Below are 17,631 nucleotides of genomic sequence, written 5' to 3' on the forward strand. Positions count from 1 at the left end.
TGTATGCGTATACATTGTGCAAAATGTAAAAAAAAGTGAAGCAAACGTGACAGTGTGTGCACACAGGTGTGGAACGTACATGACAAAAGACAAATGTGAAAAGGTGTTTGTGAATAAGTGCATATGAGAAATAAAATGAAGGCTAAAGGAATAGTGTATGTGATTGTGGGAAAAAAGTATATGTATAATATAAAAGAATATATAAGAGAGAAAATAATAGACAGTGTGTAAAGTGTATGTGGGTGAGGATGGTGCAATTTGTGTGAAGTATATAACTTTCTATTTGTTATTACTTTAATCTCTTGTGAAGAGTCATATGGTTACGTGCATATGATTAGTGTACTATATACATAACTATTGTTTAGCATTTAGTGTAGACTATCCCAATGTGTATTGTATTGGTCACCTGCTAAATGCAAACCCCGTGGGGTCGTTGTTCGGGACCAATTGAGAGAGGTGCATATATTTATACTCACCAGAATTTCTTATCATAAATACGTTCCATGTATATTCTGTATAAGCAATAAACAGAAAAAAGAAAAAAATAACTAATGAATATGCGTTTCCTCATGTAAGAGTAAAGGAATCAGATGGAGGAAGATTCAACGTTAGTCCCATGGGTGCTAGATCCTAAAAGGAAAGAGAATAATTATAAAAAACTTCTAAAACTCATATTAAAATATCTTTAGTTAAAAAAATGAGGAGAAAATAAATCCTACCACCCACTTACGGAAAAGGGGCAAAGCTAAGAAGCGTTTCTTTAAGACCATTGGGACGCAGGGTGTTCAGTTGCCAGATCCATCGTGTTTCCAACTGGGATAGGCTTTTCTTCAAGTCACCACCTCTGTTCTTTGTTATAATGGTGGCACCCCAGGAGTCCGGTTGCCACAGTGGCATTGCCTCCCTCACAAGGGGTGATGCCATGCCTGGAAGCAAGGAGGGGTCCCCTAATCAGGTTTACCAGCATACAATTCTTTCCTGGCTCCAGATGAGAAAGGGGAGCTCCTCCCCTTCAAACTGGAATCTGGAGGCGGGGTTAGTGAAAGTGAGTTGAGAGGAGTTGAATACAGGACCACGATGAGGAAGGACCTGGAGAGGGTAGCTGTTTAACAAGCTCACCCCAGAGGAGAGAAGCGCAAGGGAACCAGACACCAGAGTCCAAGGTTGTGGGGCACTGAAGGCCCAGCTGCAGAATCCAGAGGGCAGGAGACTTCAGGTTTCCTGGCCCCACCAGACACCCGGAGGCTGAGCAACACATAAGGCCCAACACCGCCACGTGGGAATGACACATAAGGAAGGCCCGAGCTGCCTGCCATACGGGTGAGGAACAGACATTTTACTCAGGGACGAGGGCCGCAGCATAGCTTCAAGCAGCAGGGCCAAAGAGAATAGCACAGAGGGAAGGCCTAAGACTTCACCTGGCGAGGTGGATCCCCAACTTGCTTCCAGGCCGCCCGGACCTCTACTACCAGCTAGTACCCGTGCCCCGGTCTGCTTAATAACCGCAAGTAATGATAAGAGGAATCCGCCATTAAGTTGTGGACTGGTCATTATCTGCGCCATCACCTGCACTACAGCGCACCAGCAACATCTACCTCATAAAATCATCACTACACTGCCCTGGAGCTTAGCTCTGCCTGTGGAGAGCTGAACTAACTATGCTGCGTCACCATCAGCTCCAGATGATCTGCACTGCAGCGGCGGCCCCATATAGCCGCATACCACAGGTGGTGTCACGAACATTATCTCTAAAAACTTTATTCACCTTTTACCTTTTCCTTTAATTAACCGTCCTGGATCACGGACCGGGTCACTGCCACCGTGACATCCCCAGCACGGCCCGGCTACCGAGAACCCCACAGCCCAGGGGGCGCATCAACTTGGCGTCACGAACAGGATAAATGAAGCCCGGTATAACCGGGTACTGTGTGCCATAGACTTTACTGAACTGTAACATCACGTCATTTGCCGTCAGCCGAGGGGCAGCAGGAGGCCCCGATCCAGAACTGCTGGGTAAGAGATTGCTCCCGCCTGCAGAGCAGCATACTGGTACGTCAGCAGAAACCCAGGACCTGGCTGAGGTTTACTAGGGGGGAGGAAGATGCCCAACCTGGTAGAGGATTCAGCCGCGGGTGCGGCTGCCGCCACTGTAATGCCGTTATCAATGCCATATATACCAGGGGAGGCGTGGTTGCCCCAGTACTCAGGGGAGTCGCACACCCTGAGCAACTTTGGGGAGAGACTGCCCAGTTTGATCCAGGTGTACCCCCTGTCTGAGAAGCAGAAATTCAGCATCCTTATAGCCCAGCTAATCGGTGCAGCCCAGAGGGAGGTGAAGTCCTGGCCGAGCAGGGACAAAGGCACTGTTAAGGAAATACTGGCCTGGTTCAAGGATACCTTTGACACCCGCACAGCAGCAGAGATTAAAATGAAGTTTTACGAGTGCAAACAAAGGGTGCAGGACAGTGTACGGGACTATGCTCTAAACCTGCAGGAGGCACTGTGGGCCATTAAACAGGTAGACCCTGACAGTGTGCGAGACGAGGACAGATTGCTAACTGAGCAGTTTATCAAGGGGCTCCTGTCCAACGCTCACCTGACGCAGCTGCTCATAATGGCTCTGCAAAACCCTGATCTGGACTTTGTGCAATTTAAAGACCGAGCCATGCGAGAGCTGCGAGAATCAACCCTAAGTGGCACTGCACCCCTCCGGTGCCCAGCTATCACATACCACCAGGAAGTGGCGTCCTTTTCCTCGGCACGTGTGGAGGCTGACGCGCAGATCCTAGATAATGACCCCTCTGCAGACCTAAGCCTTCAGGTCCAGGAGCTGATCAAAAGTGTGGCTACACTAACCAAAACCGTGTAGGCCATGCAAGTGTCTCCAAAGGAAAGAATCAAGCTGGCTTCCAGTCCAGATGACGTCCGGTAGCGAAGACAGAGAAGAATTCCACCGAACAGAGGGAGAAACAGCAATCGCTACGACGAGGATGGACAACCCCTCTGCCGCCGCTATCAAAAGGTGGGGCACTCCGCAAGAGTCTGTAATTTAAACGAGCAACCCCTGGGGCAGAGGGCCAACCCCCAGGAGTAAGACGACCAGGCCCACAAAGCTGGCGAGACAAGTACGTTTGAGGACGACCAGTCCTACCTGTCGTGCTTGATGGCATCCCGATGAACTCATTGCTGGACACTGGTTCCCAGGTGACAACTATGCCATATATCCTTTTTAAACGATACTGGACTGATTCAGACATTACCCGCAGTCCAGATGAACATCTTAACATCTATGCCAGCAATGGTCAGCCCTTGCCTCAGGTGGGGTATAAAGAGGTGACCATAACAGTTGGCCGAGTAGAATTGCCATCACAAGGAATGATCATTGTTGATATTGATCGCCGAGAAAGTCATCCTATGATAGCTATAGGCACCAATTTGATAGAGAATTGTCTGGGGGAAATTATTGTTTTGTTGCAACAGGTCACAGAGACTGTCAGTTCCAGTCAGCAGTGAGTTCTGTGGCAGGAGATCAGAGCCCTGATGCAGAGACAACAGGTAGAGCTGTCTGGAGGGGAAATTGGCAGTGTCAGGATGAGTGATCCATTCCCCATTGCAATGCCACCTAGGAGTGAAATGTTGATATGGTGTCGGGCAGCAATAGGGCTCAGGGGTCAAGATTATCAGGCACTGGTAGAACCAGTGTACTCTGATAGTAGGCCCACCATCTTGACAGCCAGGGGTGTAGTCGATGTCCGCAAAGGGAGAGTACCGATACGCATCCTGAATTGTGGGGAGAAAGAGGTCCATTCACCCCGGTATGCTACCCTTGCTAAGCTGTTCCCTGTCAGTAACAATGCAATAAAGGCAGTGGAACCCTTGCCTCCATCCAAACAGGTGGAGGATAATAGCTCCAAGGGGCAGAAGGAGGATTGGTGTCAGCAGCTACAAGTAGGCACTGACTCCACCCCTTTGCACCAAAAGCATGGGGTGTATCGGGTGGTCCAAGAATATGAGCAAGTCTTTAGCAAGCACCCACTAGACTTTGGGCAGATAAAAGGGGTCCAACATCATATCCCCACAGGAGATCATCCGCCCATTAAAGAGAGGTACCGGCCTGTACCCCCAGCTCACTATCAATGTGCCAAAGGAATGTTACGGGAGATGAAGGAGTCTGGGGTGATCAGAGATAGTTGTAGCCCCTGGGCAGCTCCATTAGTTCTCGTTAGAAAGAAAGATGGTACAATGAAGATGTGTGTTGATTACAGGCAGATTAACCGCATTACAAATAAGGACGCATACCCATTACCCAGAATTGAGAAATCATTAGCTGCACTAAGATCCGCTAACTATTTCTCCACTTTGGATCTCACCAGTGGGTATTGGCAGGTTCCTGTGGCAGAGGTGGACAGAGAGAAAACCGCGTTTATGACACCAATGGGCCTCAGCGAGTTCAACTGCATGCCATTCGGGCTCTGCAATGCCCAGAGAACTTTCCAGTGGTTAATGGAGTGTTGCCTAGGACACAAAAACTTCGAAACCGTCCAGCTGTACCTAGACGACGTAATCATCTACTCAAAGACATATGAAGACCACCTGGAGCACCTGGCCGAGGTGTTCGAAGCCCTATCTGGTTATGGCCTGAAGGTAAAGCTGTCCAAGTGCCACCTGTTGAAGCCCAAGGTGCAGTACCTAGGTCATGTGTTAAGCGCCGAAGGTGTAGCACCAGACCCTGAAAAAGTCGCCATGATCAAGGACTGGCCAAGACGCTCCACTATCAAAGAAGTGCGGCACTTCCTAGGGCTGGTAGGCTACTACAGGAGATTCATCAAGGGTTTTACCAAGAGAGCGGCACCCATGCAGGACCTCCTAGTGAACCACAAGAAAGCCAAGAACCCGAATTCTCCGTTCAAGTGGAATAAAACAGAAGAAGAATCCTTCGACTGAAAGTGGCTCTTACGGGAGACGAAGTCCTGGCCTACCCCGACTATGGCCAACCCTTTATACTCCATACAGATGCCAGCAATGTTGGATTGGGAGCGGTGCTGTCCCAGGTACAGCAAGGCAGAGAGAGAGTGATTGCTTATGCCAGCAGGAAGCTCCGACCCACGGAAAGGAACCCCGACAACTATAGTTCCTTCAAGTTGGAGTTTTTATCCATAGGCTGTTCTGTAACAGAGCGCTTCAAACATTACCTTGCCTCCTCCAGATTTACAGTCTTCATGGATAACAACCCGCTGACGCACCTGGAGACTGCGAAGCTTGGTGCCCTAGAATAACGATGGATGGCTCGACTGTCTAAACGAGTTTACCATCAAGTATCGGGTAGGGCATAAAAACACTAATGCTGATGCGCTGTCCAGGATGCCCAACTTGCCAGATGGGGGAGAAGACCCGGAAGAGTTAGAGGAGATAGAGATACCCGCTTTCCATCGTCACGGGGTGAGCCAGTGCTCCCACTGTGTGAGGAACAAGCGCTCCGCCAACAGAGCCACGTTTAACCCATTGCCCCACCATGGATGGGCAGAGACGCAGGATAGTGACCCAGCTGTCCACCTAGTCAAGGAGTTGCTGACACAAGCTGACTTGCACCCTGATCCAGATGCTCCACCGGAGACCCAACAGTTGTGGAAGGAGAAGGGCAAGCTGTTCATCTACGAGGGAAAACTGTGTTGGAGAAGCATCAACTCCCGGATACATGAACTGGTCTGGCAGGTGGTAGTCCCGAGGCGGAATGCGCCAATGGTCTTAGAAGCGTACCACGATGGAGCAGGACACTTCGGGTGGAAGAAGTTGGAAGCCCTGCTACGTGAGCGATTCTACTGTGCTGGCAAGAAGAAAGCAATCGAGAGATGATGTCGAGAATGTGGTCCATCATGCAACCTGAGACGGAAAGACCGTGACAGCCAGAGGGCTGCCCTGCAGCCCATAATCACCAAACAACCACTTGAACTGGTAGCCTTGGACCACGTGAAGCTAGCCCCAAGCTGGTCAGGCTATGTCTACTCTCTCACCATAGTAGACCACTACTCCCAGTTCTTGGTAGTAGTGCCAGTGAAGGACCAGACAGCTTAGACGGCAACCAAAGCGTTTCAACAACACTTTTGGTGCCCACACGGTTACCCTGAACGAGTGCTGACCGACCAAGGCCCAGCCTTCGAAGCAGAAGTGTTTCAAGAATTCTGTAACTTGTACGGCTGCAAGAAAATAAGGACGACACAGTATCATCCCCAGACCAACGGGTTGTGCGAGAAAATGAACCAGGTGGTAATAGATCTGTTGAAGACGTTGCCCCATGAAGAACGTAGCCCAACACCACCACATGGGAGCGACACATAAGGAAGGCCCGAGCTGCCTGCCATACGGGTGAGGAACAGATGTTTTACTCAGGGACGAGGGCCGCAGCATAGCTTCAAGCAGCAGAGCCAAAGAGAATAGCGCTGAGGGAAGGCCTAAGACTTCACCTGGCGAGGTGGATCCCCAACTTGCTTCCAGGCCGCCCGGACCTCTGCTACCAGCTAGTACCCGTGCCCCGGTCTGCTTAACAGCGCAAGTAAAGATAAGAGGAATCCGCCATTAAGTTGTGGACTGGTCATTATCTGAGCCATCACCTGCACTACAGCGCACCAGCAACATCTACCTCATAAAATCATCACTACACTGCCCTGGAGCTTAGCTCTGCCTGTGGAGAGCTGAACCAACTCTGCTGCGTTACCATTAGCTCCAGAGGATCTGCACCGCAGCAGTGGCCCCATAAAGCCGCATACCACAGGTGGCTTCACAAACATCTCTGAAAACTCTATTCACCTTTTACCTTTTCCTTTAATTGACCGCCCTGGGTTACGGACCGGGTCACTGCCACTGTGACATCCCCAGCACCGACCGGCCCGGCTGCCGAGTGCCCCACGGCCCAGGGGGCACGTCATAATCCTATCGATATCTGAAACCTGTAGAAATCTGGCGACACAATCATGTCTGATTTTAAAGTGATGTGGTATTGTTTTCAATTGGGTCATATCATCGACCTTTTTGGCATTTACTACATCGAGCGCATGTTCACGGACTCTGATCTTTAGTTTTCTCATAGTCAGACCCACATAAACCAGATTGCACGGACATGTAGCATAGTATACTACATATTCCGTATCACAAGTAATGTGTTGAGAAAAGTTTCATTAACATTACTTAAGCTGAAGGTTATTCTTCTCTCCATGTTTGGGCAAGCGATGCATTTCCCGCATGAGAAAAAAAAACATTTGGGAACTTTTGAACCGAAAGCGTTCTGTATTTTTCTTCCCTGGTAGTAGCTTTTGACCAAATTATCCCTCAGGTTTATTGCTCTTCTATAGATTATAGAGGATTTTGGTGTTTTGAAATTCTTCAAGACTGGATCTGCGAACAAAAGAGGCCAAAGCTTTTCAAGTGCATCCCTCATCATCAGGGCTGCCACCAGGAATTTTGGGGCCATGGGTGCAAGACTGCCAAAATTTTCAGGCCCCCTTAAAACTCCGCTCAGGCTCCGCCTCCATCCCTCGAACCTGTTACAGTCCAATCGCTCACTCTTGGAAAAACTCCACTTCTGCACCCCGTCCTCACCCATTCATATACATTACCAGCTCCCAGTGAACACCAGATCACATAAATAGCCAGCAGCTTTTGTTTTTGTCTAAGGCAGACTCTTCTGGCTGGGCCCTACTGTAAGCTATTAAAATTTTCTTAAAATATCCAATACTCTGTTTAGGTATATTTTTATTTATTTTTCTTTAAGGGAATGTGTCATATACATTTTTTAAAATGACCAATTATACCACATACAAGGAATACCACCACACCATGGCCAGACCACATATTACCACCACATAGTGACCGAATAATGCCACACAGAAGGGACAAAAACCGCCACACCATGACCAGACCACATATTACCACCACATTGTCACCGAATACTACAATACTGATCATTAATAAAAGAACACAATACTAATATTACCATAAGTGCCATTATACACAGGTTCTCTGTACATGGTATACAGTGTATAATGTAAGTGTACAGGTAATCCAGTGATCACCAGTGACATTATACACAGGAGCCCTGTACATAGTATATAGTGAATAATGTCAGTGTTCATGTAATACACTGACTCACTGAAGTCCTTCATCTTCGCTTATCTCCTTCATCCAGCACAGACCGCTATCACTTCTTCCAGCCAGGACTTGTCTCTGCATAAAGTAACACACAGTTATCTAGAGCACATTCCCCAACTTCTACAATACACAGCTGAATACAGACGTGCACCCACCATTAATATATAATTAGTTATTATGCAACCCACCATTCCAAATATAAATTGTAATCCACCACTGTGCCCCCACTAACTGTAAATAACCACTTTCCCCGCCTAATAAATATATAAATTAATTAGAACCTATACTCTTTCCCCCAATTTATTACCAGTCACACTCCTGCATCCGCAACGCCTCCTACTCTGTACCTCCTGTACCCCCGATTGATTGTATTTACATGCACCCTCTGCCCCAATTCTTTGTCATGCCCGTACTCTCCCCACCCCCACCCTCTATTCATCATCATTTACTCTCCCCCACCCCCTATTCACCATTTGCTCTCCCCCCCCACTCCCAATTCCCCATGTGCAGCTCATTCTCCCACCTACTCCCAATTCCCCAGTTCAGCTAATTCTCCCCCCTCACTTCCAATTCCCCATGTGCAGCTCATTATTCCCACCACTTCCAACTCCCCATGTGCAGCTCACCCTCCCACTTCCAATTCCCCATATGCAGCTCATTCTCCCACCCACTAACAATTCCCCTGTTCAGCTCATTCTCCCCCCTCACTTCCAATTCCCCATGTGCAGCTCATTCTTCCCACCACTTCCAATTCCCCATGTGCAGCTCATCCCCCACTCCCAATTCCTCATGTGCAGCTCATTCTCCCCCCTCCCTTCCAATTCCCCATGTGCAGCTCATTCTTCCCCCCAATTCCAATTCCCCATGTGTGCTCATTCTCCCCTCCACTCCCAATTCCCCATGTGTAGCTCATTCTCCCCCCCCATTCCCCATGTGCAGCTCACCCCCCCTCCCATTTAATTAATTATATTTAAAAAAATAAAGTTGTCGTACTTACCCCTCATGCGATCCCTGCAGAATCCCTGGCACTCAATGCCGCTGCCCTCAGCTTCTCCTCACTTCTGGTCATGTGATGGAGCGTACGCCCAGTCACATGACCGAGAGTCAGGAGAAGCATGAAGGAGCTGCTGCAGCTCTGGTAAGGAACTCAGCGCCGACATGTGGGCCCCCTAAGGCGCCGCACGCCTCGGCACTTTATTACAGCATGGGGCCCCATGAGCAGATGCACAAGAGGGGGGCCCCAACTAGGCCTGGGCCCCCCCTCTGTACTGCTGCTTGCGGGGTTCCATACAGCAGTAAGGGCAGTAATGCCCTGATGGCGGCCCTGCTCATCATGACCCAATTATTGTTAAACTGGGAAATGAATCTGACTTTTGATGTGTTTTTGGATTTTCTGATTTCAGTTTCAACAACTCAGTCCTAGGGGTATTGCAGGCTCTTCTATATGCTCTGCGGATAACTCGCCTGTTGTAACCTCTGGAGGGGCTACAGAATTATATGGCAAAAGGGATCATACCTAGAGGTTTGCGTGTTAAAATTGTGCCTTCCTTTTCCGGAGGAAGATGAAAATTTCCGCACTAGGTGGGAAGAGATTTGTAATACATGTTCAAAGGCATTGATAGAACTTTTAATTGATTTCAACAGTAGAAAATTAGAAACATTGGAAAAAAAAATTGAAGCACTACAGAAGTCGCTAAATGAAACTCTGACTATCCAGCTGATCGAATCTCTCAAAACTGAGGTCGACTCACAAATTTTGATTTGGGAGAAGGCGGTACAGGATACCAAATCTAAAAAATTTCAAAGGGATTTGGTTGACTAATAAATGAAAAGAGTGTTTAAGTGGCCTAATCCTAACTGAAAGGAAACTAATTTACAGAGAACATCTTTCATGTCTTCAATATCATCAAACACAAGCAATACAGATAGATCTAAACAATTACATAATTGTTCAACGAGACAGAAAAAATGAAAGGGTGGCTACCAAGACTCAACTGAGTAATGTGAATAAGACATTCCATTAGGATCGAAAAATTTCCAAACTTCAGGTAACGAATCTTTCAAATATTGTTCTGACTGAAACCCAGATACTGTAGAAGTTTTAAGTTTAGGCCTAACTTTTTTCCCCCACCGACATTTCGATCTTTTTACAGCAGTAAAAGACCTCCATCTCTTTGCCAGAAAGCTAGTATTTAAGAAATTGCATCATAAATCTAATACATTTAGTGAAAATTGGAGCACAGAAGAACTTTTGACCATTGATACCTTAAACAAGCTGGCTGACAATCAAGATACACATGAGATCAGTAGAAGTGACTAGTTTCAAACTGAAATCGAAAAAAATTCCTTCAATAGGGATATTCCTTAATATTGAGACATTTGTCAATTTGGTCTCTGGAGAATTTTCAAAGATACCCAGAAAGATCACTCATGGCAATTTCAGTTTTGAACAGAAAAGCCCTGGACGAATTGAAGAAATTGGGTAGTGTGGTCATAAAACCGGCAGACAAGAGCGGAAATATTGTTATGTGGCTAAATGATGTGTACGAGAAGGAGGCCTTACGAGAACTGAGAAATGTGAACTGTTAAAAGAAACTAACATATTAACCCATCTTTTCATACTGCTATTCAGGGCATCTTGAATGAAGCCGTTGAATGTAACATCATCACAAAAGAACAAAAAGAGTTTTTACATGTTGAATACCCCAAAATCCCATGTTTTTATCTGCTTCCCAAAATTCATAAAAATTATGTCACACCCCCGGGCCGTCTAATAGTTTCAGGTAGCGGGAACATGTGCGAGTCATTTTGTACATTTTTGGACTTTTACTTATAACCCTTTGTTGAGAATCTGCCTTCATTTCTCAGGGACTCTACTGACCTTCTACAAAAAATTGAGAACAAGACATCTGGCTAGTGACCCTGGACGTTGAGGCGTTGTATACATCCATAAAGTATAAAGCCACAAAGTATTTTTTATCCATAAGTTCTCCGGATATGGATCTAGTAGGTTTTCTCATGAAATCTCTTAAATTTATATTGTCCCATAATTTTTTCCTCTTCAAGGAGTATTCTACCTACAGCTCCAGGGAACAGCAATGGGGGTGGTATTTGCACCATTCTATGGCAACCTGTTCCTGAGGATTTGGGAGAGGGACATCTTCTTATTCAATCCAAAGAGGAATTTTGAAAAGGTTTTACTGTGGCTACAATATATTGACATCTTTCTCATTTGGCAGGGCCCTGTGGACGATCTAAGGTCATTTATCCAAGACCTAAATGACAATCCACAATCAGGCGAGTATGAATTTTCTAGATCTACCAATATCAAAGATATTCAGAAAATCGACTTCCGTAAACTCTTTATTAAATGCTGAGTCCTCTCCTCTGAAACCCCTCATCAACAACATTCCTACAGGTCAATTTCTCAGACTCAGGAGAAATTGCTCGGAGGATGGGATCTTCCAGGAACAATCCAGAGAACTCTCTGAGATTTAGGGAGAGAAGTTACAGCAGGCTAGTTATCCACAGGGCATACAGAAAAGCATGTGATACCCCTAGGACTGAGTTGTTGAAACCGTAAACAGAAAATCCAAAAACGCAGCAAGTCAGATTTATTTCCCAGTTTAACAAGCACTTGACAAATTTTGTCTCTTTTGCAGATCCAGTCTTAAAGAGTTTCATAACACTAAAATCCTCTATAATTTATAGAAGAGTAAGAAACCTGAGGGACAACTTGGTCAAAAGCTACTACCAGGGAAGAAAAATACGCTTTCAGTTCAAAAAGCCACAAATGTTTTTTTTTCCCATGCGGGAAATGCATCGATTGCCCAAACATGGAGAGAAGAATGACCTTCAGCTCCAGTAATGGTAATGAAACTTTTGACATTACTCAACATATTAATTGTGATACGGAGTATGTAGTATACTGTGGTTAAGGGGCATATATAAAAGGGGTGTTCATATTTGGTGTTTTGGTGTTTTTTCTTTTTTTCTGTTTATTGCTTATACAGAATATACATGGAACCTATTTATGATAAAAAATTCAGGTGAGTATAAATATATGCACCTCTCTCAATTGGTCCCGAACAACGACCCCACGGGGTTTGCATTGAGAAGGTGACCAATACAATACACATTGCGATAGTCTACACTAAATGCTAAACAATAGTTATGTATATAGTACACTAATCATATACATGTAACTGTTAGAACCTTGTTCTTAGTTTTTTTCCTTTGCTGGTCACATGACCTTGTTGGCCTATTTAATCCTGCTCCGCCCTTCTGGCTTTGCTGGACTTCATTGTTTAACTACTTTCTAGCTAGCCTGTGCTCTGTATCTACTCTGTTAGTTTGCTTGGTCTACGGACCTCTATGTTCTATATATTTTGTTTGTTCGTCTGTCTGCTACTATTTCTGTTAGGAGGTGTCCCATTTTCCTCCCAGTCCTTAGTACTTGTAGGGATTCCTTCCCCACATCTATAGGTCTCCGTACAGACTAGCTTAGGACTTTAGCAGGTCTGATCGCAGGATCAGGTCCCCTGTTACATCGTAGGGATTAAGTTGAGTTCTATCGTAGGGACAGATCTCCTCTCTTTCCTTAGCTCTGGTAGCAGAACATAACAGTAAGTCCAGCCCAGCAAATGCTCTAAGGAAAGATTTTTTTTTCTGTTCCATCATGGTGTCGGTTCTGGATTTGGCTAAACACCTGCAGGGACTCTCTTTGGAGGTGACTGAGCTCCGTCAGCACGTGAGTAACTGTCCTGGAGCACATTTCTTGGAGCCTAAGGTACGTTTGCCGGATTTATTTTTTGGTGAACACCGAGAATTTTTTTCATTTAAAAATGCTTGCTTATTGTATTTTCGTTTGAGACCCAAGTCCTCTGGGGATGATTCCCAGTGCATAGGGTTTATAATGTCACTTTTGCGCAAAGAGCCTCAGGAGTGGGCCTTTTCTTTGCAACCTAGTGATACATGCTTCAGATCAGTGGATAGTTTTTTTTCTGCTTTGGGACTATTATATGATGATCCTGACCGTGTCGCATCAGCTGAGACTGAGTTAAGACGTTTGAGACAGGGATCAGGTAATGTGGAAAAATATTGTACTCATTTCCGTCGATGGTCTACTCAAACAGGGTGGAACGATTCTGCTCTGAAAAGTCTATTTCTTGCTGGGCTCAGTGAAAGGGTTAAAGACCTGCTAATTGCTTATCCTACACCTGAAGATTTGCAACAGGCTATGCAATTAGCTATACGGGTGGATAGGAGACTGCGTGCAAGGGTTAATGAGAGCAAATCCTCTGCTATGTCAGTTTCTGGTTATGAGAATGTGTGTACTAACAGTGGTGAATCGATGGAGATTGGAGCGATGGCACCTCGCTCTCAAGAAAAAGATAGCAGATTTTCTGAAGGCTTGTGTTTCTATTGCGGAAAATCTGGTCATTTGATTAAAGACTGTGAGCTTCGTATCAAGAAAGAAAAAAAAATGGTCAGTCATGCCCGTATTGCCTGTTTAAATTCCAAGGGTGTATTTTTAGCTGCTTCCACGATTGCTCAGGAAAAATTAATGGAATTTCGGGTGTTTGTTGATTGTGGGTCTACTCTGAATGTAATTGATGGGGGATTCTTGGAAAGACTCAATTTAAAACCCGAACCTTTATCATCCCCCATTGCTGTGGTCTCTGTGGATGGTTCCCCTTTGAAGAATATTACTCTCAAGGTCTGTGAATTTCCTCTCACTATTAATGGTGTTCACCATGAGAAATTGGATTTGGTAGTGTTGAATAACTTGCCTTCTCCAGTAATATTGGGATTGCCCTGGTTAAAATTTCACAATCCTGTACTGGATTGGTCTACCAGTGAAATTAAATCCTGGAGCCATAAATGTTATGACAAGTGTTGTAACGGGCGTATTGCAGCTTTGGATAGGGGAGAATTGCCTGTTCCTATTCAGGATTTTTGGAGAGTTTTTTCTGAGAAGGAATCGCAGGTTTTGCCTCCCCATAGAGACTATGATTGTTCTATTGAATTTGTCCCTGGAGCGACTCTTCCTAAAAGTCGTTTATTTAACCTTACTATTCCTGAGAGAAAGGCTTTGGAGGAATACATACAGACAAGTTTGGCCGCCGGTCACATTAGGCCCTCTAAGTCTCCTGTGGCGGTTGGATTTTTTTTTGTAAAAAAAAAGGACGGCGGTTTACGTCCTTGTCTGGATTTTCGTGAGATTAACAAAATTACTGTACGCAATCCTTACCCACTGCCATTGATTCCTGATCTGTTTAACCAGTTAATGGGGGCCAAGTGGTTCTCTAAAATTGACCTTAAGGGGGCATACAATCTGTTGCGCATGAAGGAGGGTGACGAATGGAAGACTGCTTTTAACACTCCTGTGGGTCATTTTGAGAATCTGGTTATGCCTTTTGGTCTTACTAATGCTCCTGCATTTTTTCAGAATCTTATTAATGACATCCTTAGACCTTTGATCGGCAAAAATGTGGTTGTGTATTTGGATGACATTTTGATTTATTCGCCGGATCTGGAGTCTCATTGGCGGAGCGTACGTGAGGTATTACAGTTGTTAATGGACAATTTGCTTTTTGCTAAGCTGGAGAAATGTGAGTTCGCTGTACAGAGAATTAGTTTTTTGGGCTACATTATCTCCAGCGAAGGTTTTGAGATGGACCCGGTTAAAGTTCAAGCTGTACAGGAATGGCCTAGGCCTATTGGTTTGAAATCGATACAGAGGTTTTTGGGTTTCGCCAATTATTACAGAAAATTCATAAAATTTTTTTCTAGTATTGTCAAACCTCTGACCGATCTCACCAGGAAAGGTGCTGATGCGGTTCAGTGGTCTTCTGAGGCCATTGAAGCTTTTGTGTATCTCAAGGAGAGGTTCACCTCTGCTCCCATCCTTATGCAGCCTGATGTGACTAAGCCGTTTTTGGTTGAGGTTGATGCTTCCTCTGTGGGGGTTGGCGCAGTATTGTCTCAGGATAACGGGGATGGATTACATCCCTGTGCCTTTTTTTCAAAAAAATTTTCGGAGACTGAACTGAATTACGATATTGGTAATCGGGAATTATTGGCTATTAAACTCGCATTTGAACACTGGCGCCACTTCTTGGAAGGTGCGGAATTTCCCGTTCAGGTTCTTACGGATCATAAAAATCTGATATATCTTGATGCTGCCAAGCGCCTGAATGCCCGTCAGGCTAGGTGGGCACTGTTTTTCTCGCGGTTTAATTTCTCCGTTACTTACATCCCTGGTACTAAGAATGTTAAGGCGGATGCCTTGTCTCGCAGTTTTTCTCCCATAGTCGGTGCTGAGAAAGAGGAGAACATTTTACAAGAAGGTGTTGTGATAGCTGCTTTGGACTCCGTTTTGGAAGATGAGATTCTTAAAGCACAGGAGAATGCCCCATCTAACACTCCTCATGGGAGGTTGTTTGTGCCTGGGACCTTTAGGAGAGATTTGTTTGTTGAGTGTCACGAATCTCGGTTGGCAGGTCATCCCGGAATCTCTGAGACCAAGAGACTGGTGGGTCGCAGTTTTTGGTGGCCTGGATGGCAGAAGGAAGTCATTAAGTGGGTGCGCCAATGTACTATTTGTGCTAGATCTAAGTCCTCACATACTCCTGCTGCGGGGTTGCTTTGTCCTTTGGAGGTTCCCAGTGCTCCTTGGACACATTTGGCTATGGACTTTATAACTGACCTTCCCCCCTCTGAGGGTTTTACTGTCATCTGGGTGGTCGTGGACCGTTTTAGCAAGATGTGTCACTTGGTTCCCTTCGTCAAACTGCCCTGCGCTAAAACTCTCGCTAAGGCCTTTGTCAAGGAAATTGTCAGACTTCATGGCGTTCCTACTGACATTGTTTCTGATAGAGGTCCTCAGTTCGTGGCTCGTTTTTGGCGTGCCTTTTGTGACAGGTTGGGAGTTCATTTGTCGTTCTCGTCCGGATATCATCCTGAATCTAATGGCCAGACAGAAAGGAAAAACCAGGATGTTGAGCAGTTCTTGCGTTGTTTTGTGGCAGACAATCAAGAGGGGTGGTCTGAGTTTCTGCCACTTGCTGAATTTGCTCTGAACAATCATACATCTTCTTCTGCTGGTTGTTCGCCTTTTTTTTTTTGTTCTGGGAGACATCCGTCGTTTGGGTCGTTCTCCAAGTTGGGATCTGCCGTGCCTGAGGAGGAGAATTTTTCCGGTGATTTGGAGAGAGTTTGGACGGATGTGCGTGGTAATCTTCAGGAGGCCAACAGAAAATCTAAAGACTACTTTGATAGGAAACGACAGGAGGTTTTGTTCGCTGTTGGTGACATGGTTTGGTTGTCCTCTAGGAATCTGCGGTTGAGGATTCCTTCTAAGAAATTGGGTCCCAAGTTTGTAGGGCCCTTTAAGGTGCTTCAGGTTGTCAACCAATCTGCTGTTAGGTTGGAGGTTCCTACCTCCTGGAGAATTAATCCGGTATTTCATGTCTCTCTGTTGAAAAAAGCTGTTGTATCGGATTGTGACGCCTCTGCCTCTGTTCCTCCGGTGGTGGAGGACGGGGAATATGAAATTTCTCGCATCCTTAACTCTAGACAGTATAGAGGTAGTTTGCAGTATCTTGTGGCCTGGAAAGGTTTCGGACCCGAGGATAACTCTTGGGTGAGGTCGGATGATGTTTCCGCGTCCAGACTTATCAGAGCATTTCACAGGAGATTTCCTGATAAGCCTGGTCCTAGGGGATCCGGAGGATCCTCTTAGAAGGGGGGTTACTGTTAGAACCTTGTTCTTAGTTTTTTTCCTTTGCTGGTCACATGACCTTGTTGGCCTATTTAATCCTGCTCCGCCCTTCTGGCTTTGCTGGACTTCATTGTTTAACTACTTTCTAGCTAGCCTGTGCCCTGTATCTAACTCTGTTAGTTTGCTTGGTCTACGGACCTCTATGTTCTATATATTTTGTTTGTTCGTCTGTCTGCTACTATTTCTGTTAGGAGGTGTCCCATTTTCCTCCCAGTCCTTAGTACTTGTAGGGATTCCTTCCCCACATCTATAGGTCTCCGTACAGACTAGCTTAGGACTTTAGCAGGTCTGATCGCAGGATCAGGTCCCCTGTTACATCGTAGGGATTAAGCTGAGTTCTATCGTAGGGACAGATCTCCTCTCTTTCCTTAGCTCTGGTAGCAGAACATAACAGTAACCATATGACTCTTCACAAGAGATTAAAGTAATAACAAATAGAAAGTTATATACTTCACACAAATTGCACCATCCTCACCCACGTACACTTTACATAGTTTATTATTTTCACTCTTATATATTTTTTTATATTAAATACAATCACACACACCATTCATTTAGACTTCATTTTATTTCTCATATGCACTTATTCATACACAGGTTATGATAAAGAAGTATCACTTTGAAATGCGTCAATGAGGACTTTGAAATATTTCCCTTGGGACTTTTGTCTTTTGTCATGTATGTTCCACACCCATGTGCACACA

At 45.5% G+C, this 17,631-nt stretch overlaps 1 protein-coding gene across 1 annotated transcript in view; it reads left to right on the top strand.

Annotated features, from left to right (window-relative positions):
• Nucleotides 1-17,631, top strand: part of LOC141271387 (uncharacterized) — a 90,338-nt gene that overhangs the window by 56,433 nt on the left and 16,274 nt on the right. The window contains exons 8-11 of the mRNA XM_073681480.1: nucleotides 10,596-10,719; nucleotides 10,775-10,925; nucleotides 11,209-11,496; nucleotides 11,805-11,857. Of these exons, the coding sequence (XP_073537581.1) occupies nucleotides 10,596-10,719; nucleotides 10,775-10,925; nucleotides 11,209-11,496; nucleotides 11,805-11,857 (616 nt within the window). The remainder of the gene's footprint in view (nucleotides 1-10,595; nucleotides 10,720-10,774; nucleotides 10,926-11,208; nucleotides 11,497-11,804; nucleotides 11,858-17,631) is intronic.

This window comes from Phyllobates terribilis, unplaced genomic scaffold, assembly GCF_046119375.1.
Source record: "Phyllobates terribilis strain yellow unplaced genomic scaffold, ASM4611937v1 Scaffold_5__5_contigs__length_657084704, whole genome shotgun sequence".
Taxonomy (NCBI): Eukaryota; Metazoa; Chordata; class Amphibia; order Anura; family Dendrobatidae; genus Phyllobates; species Phyllobates terribilis.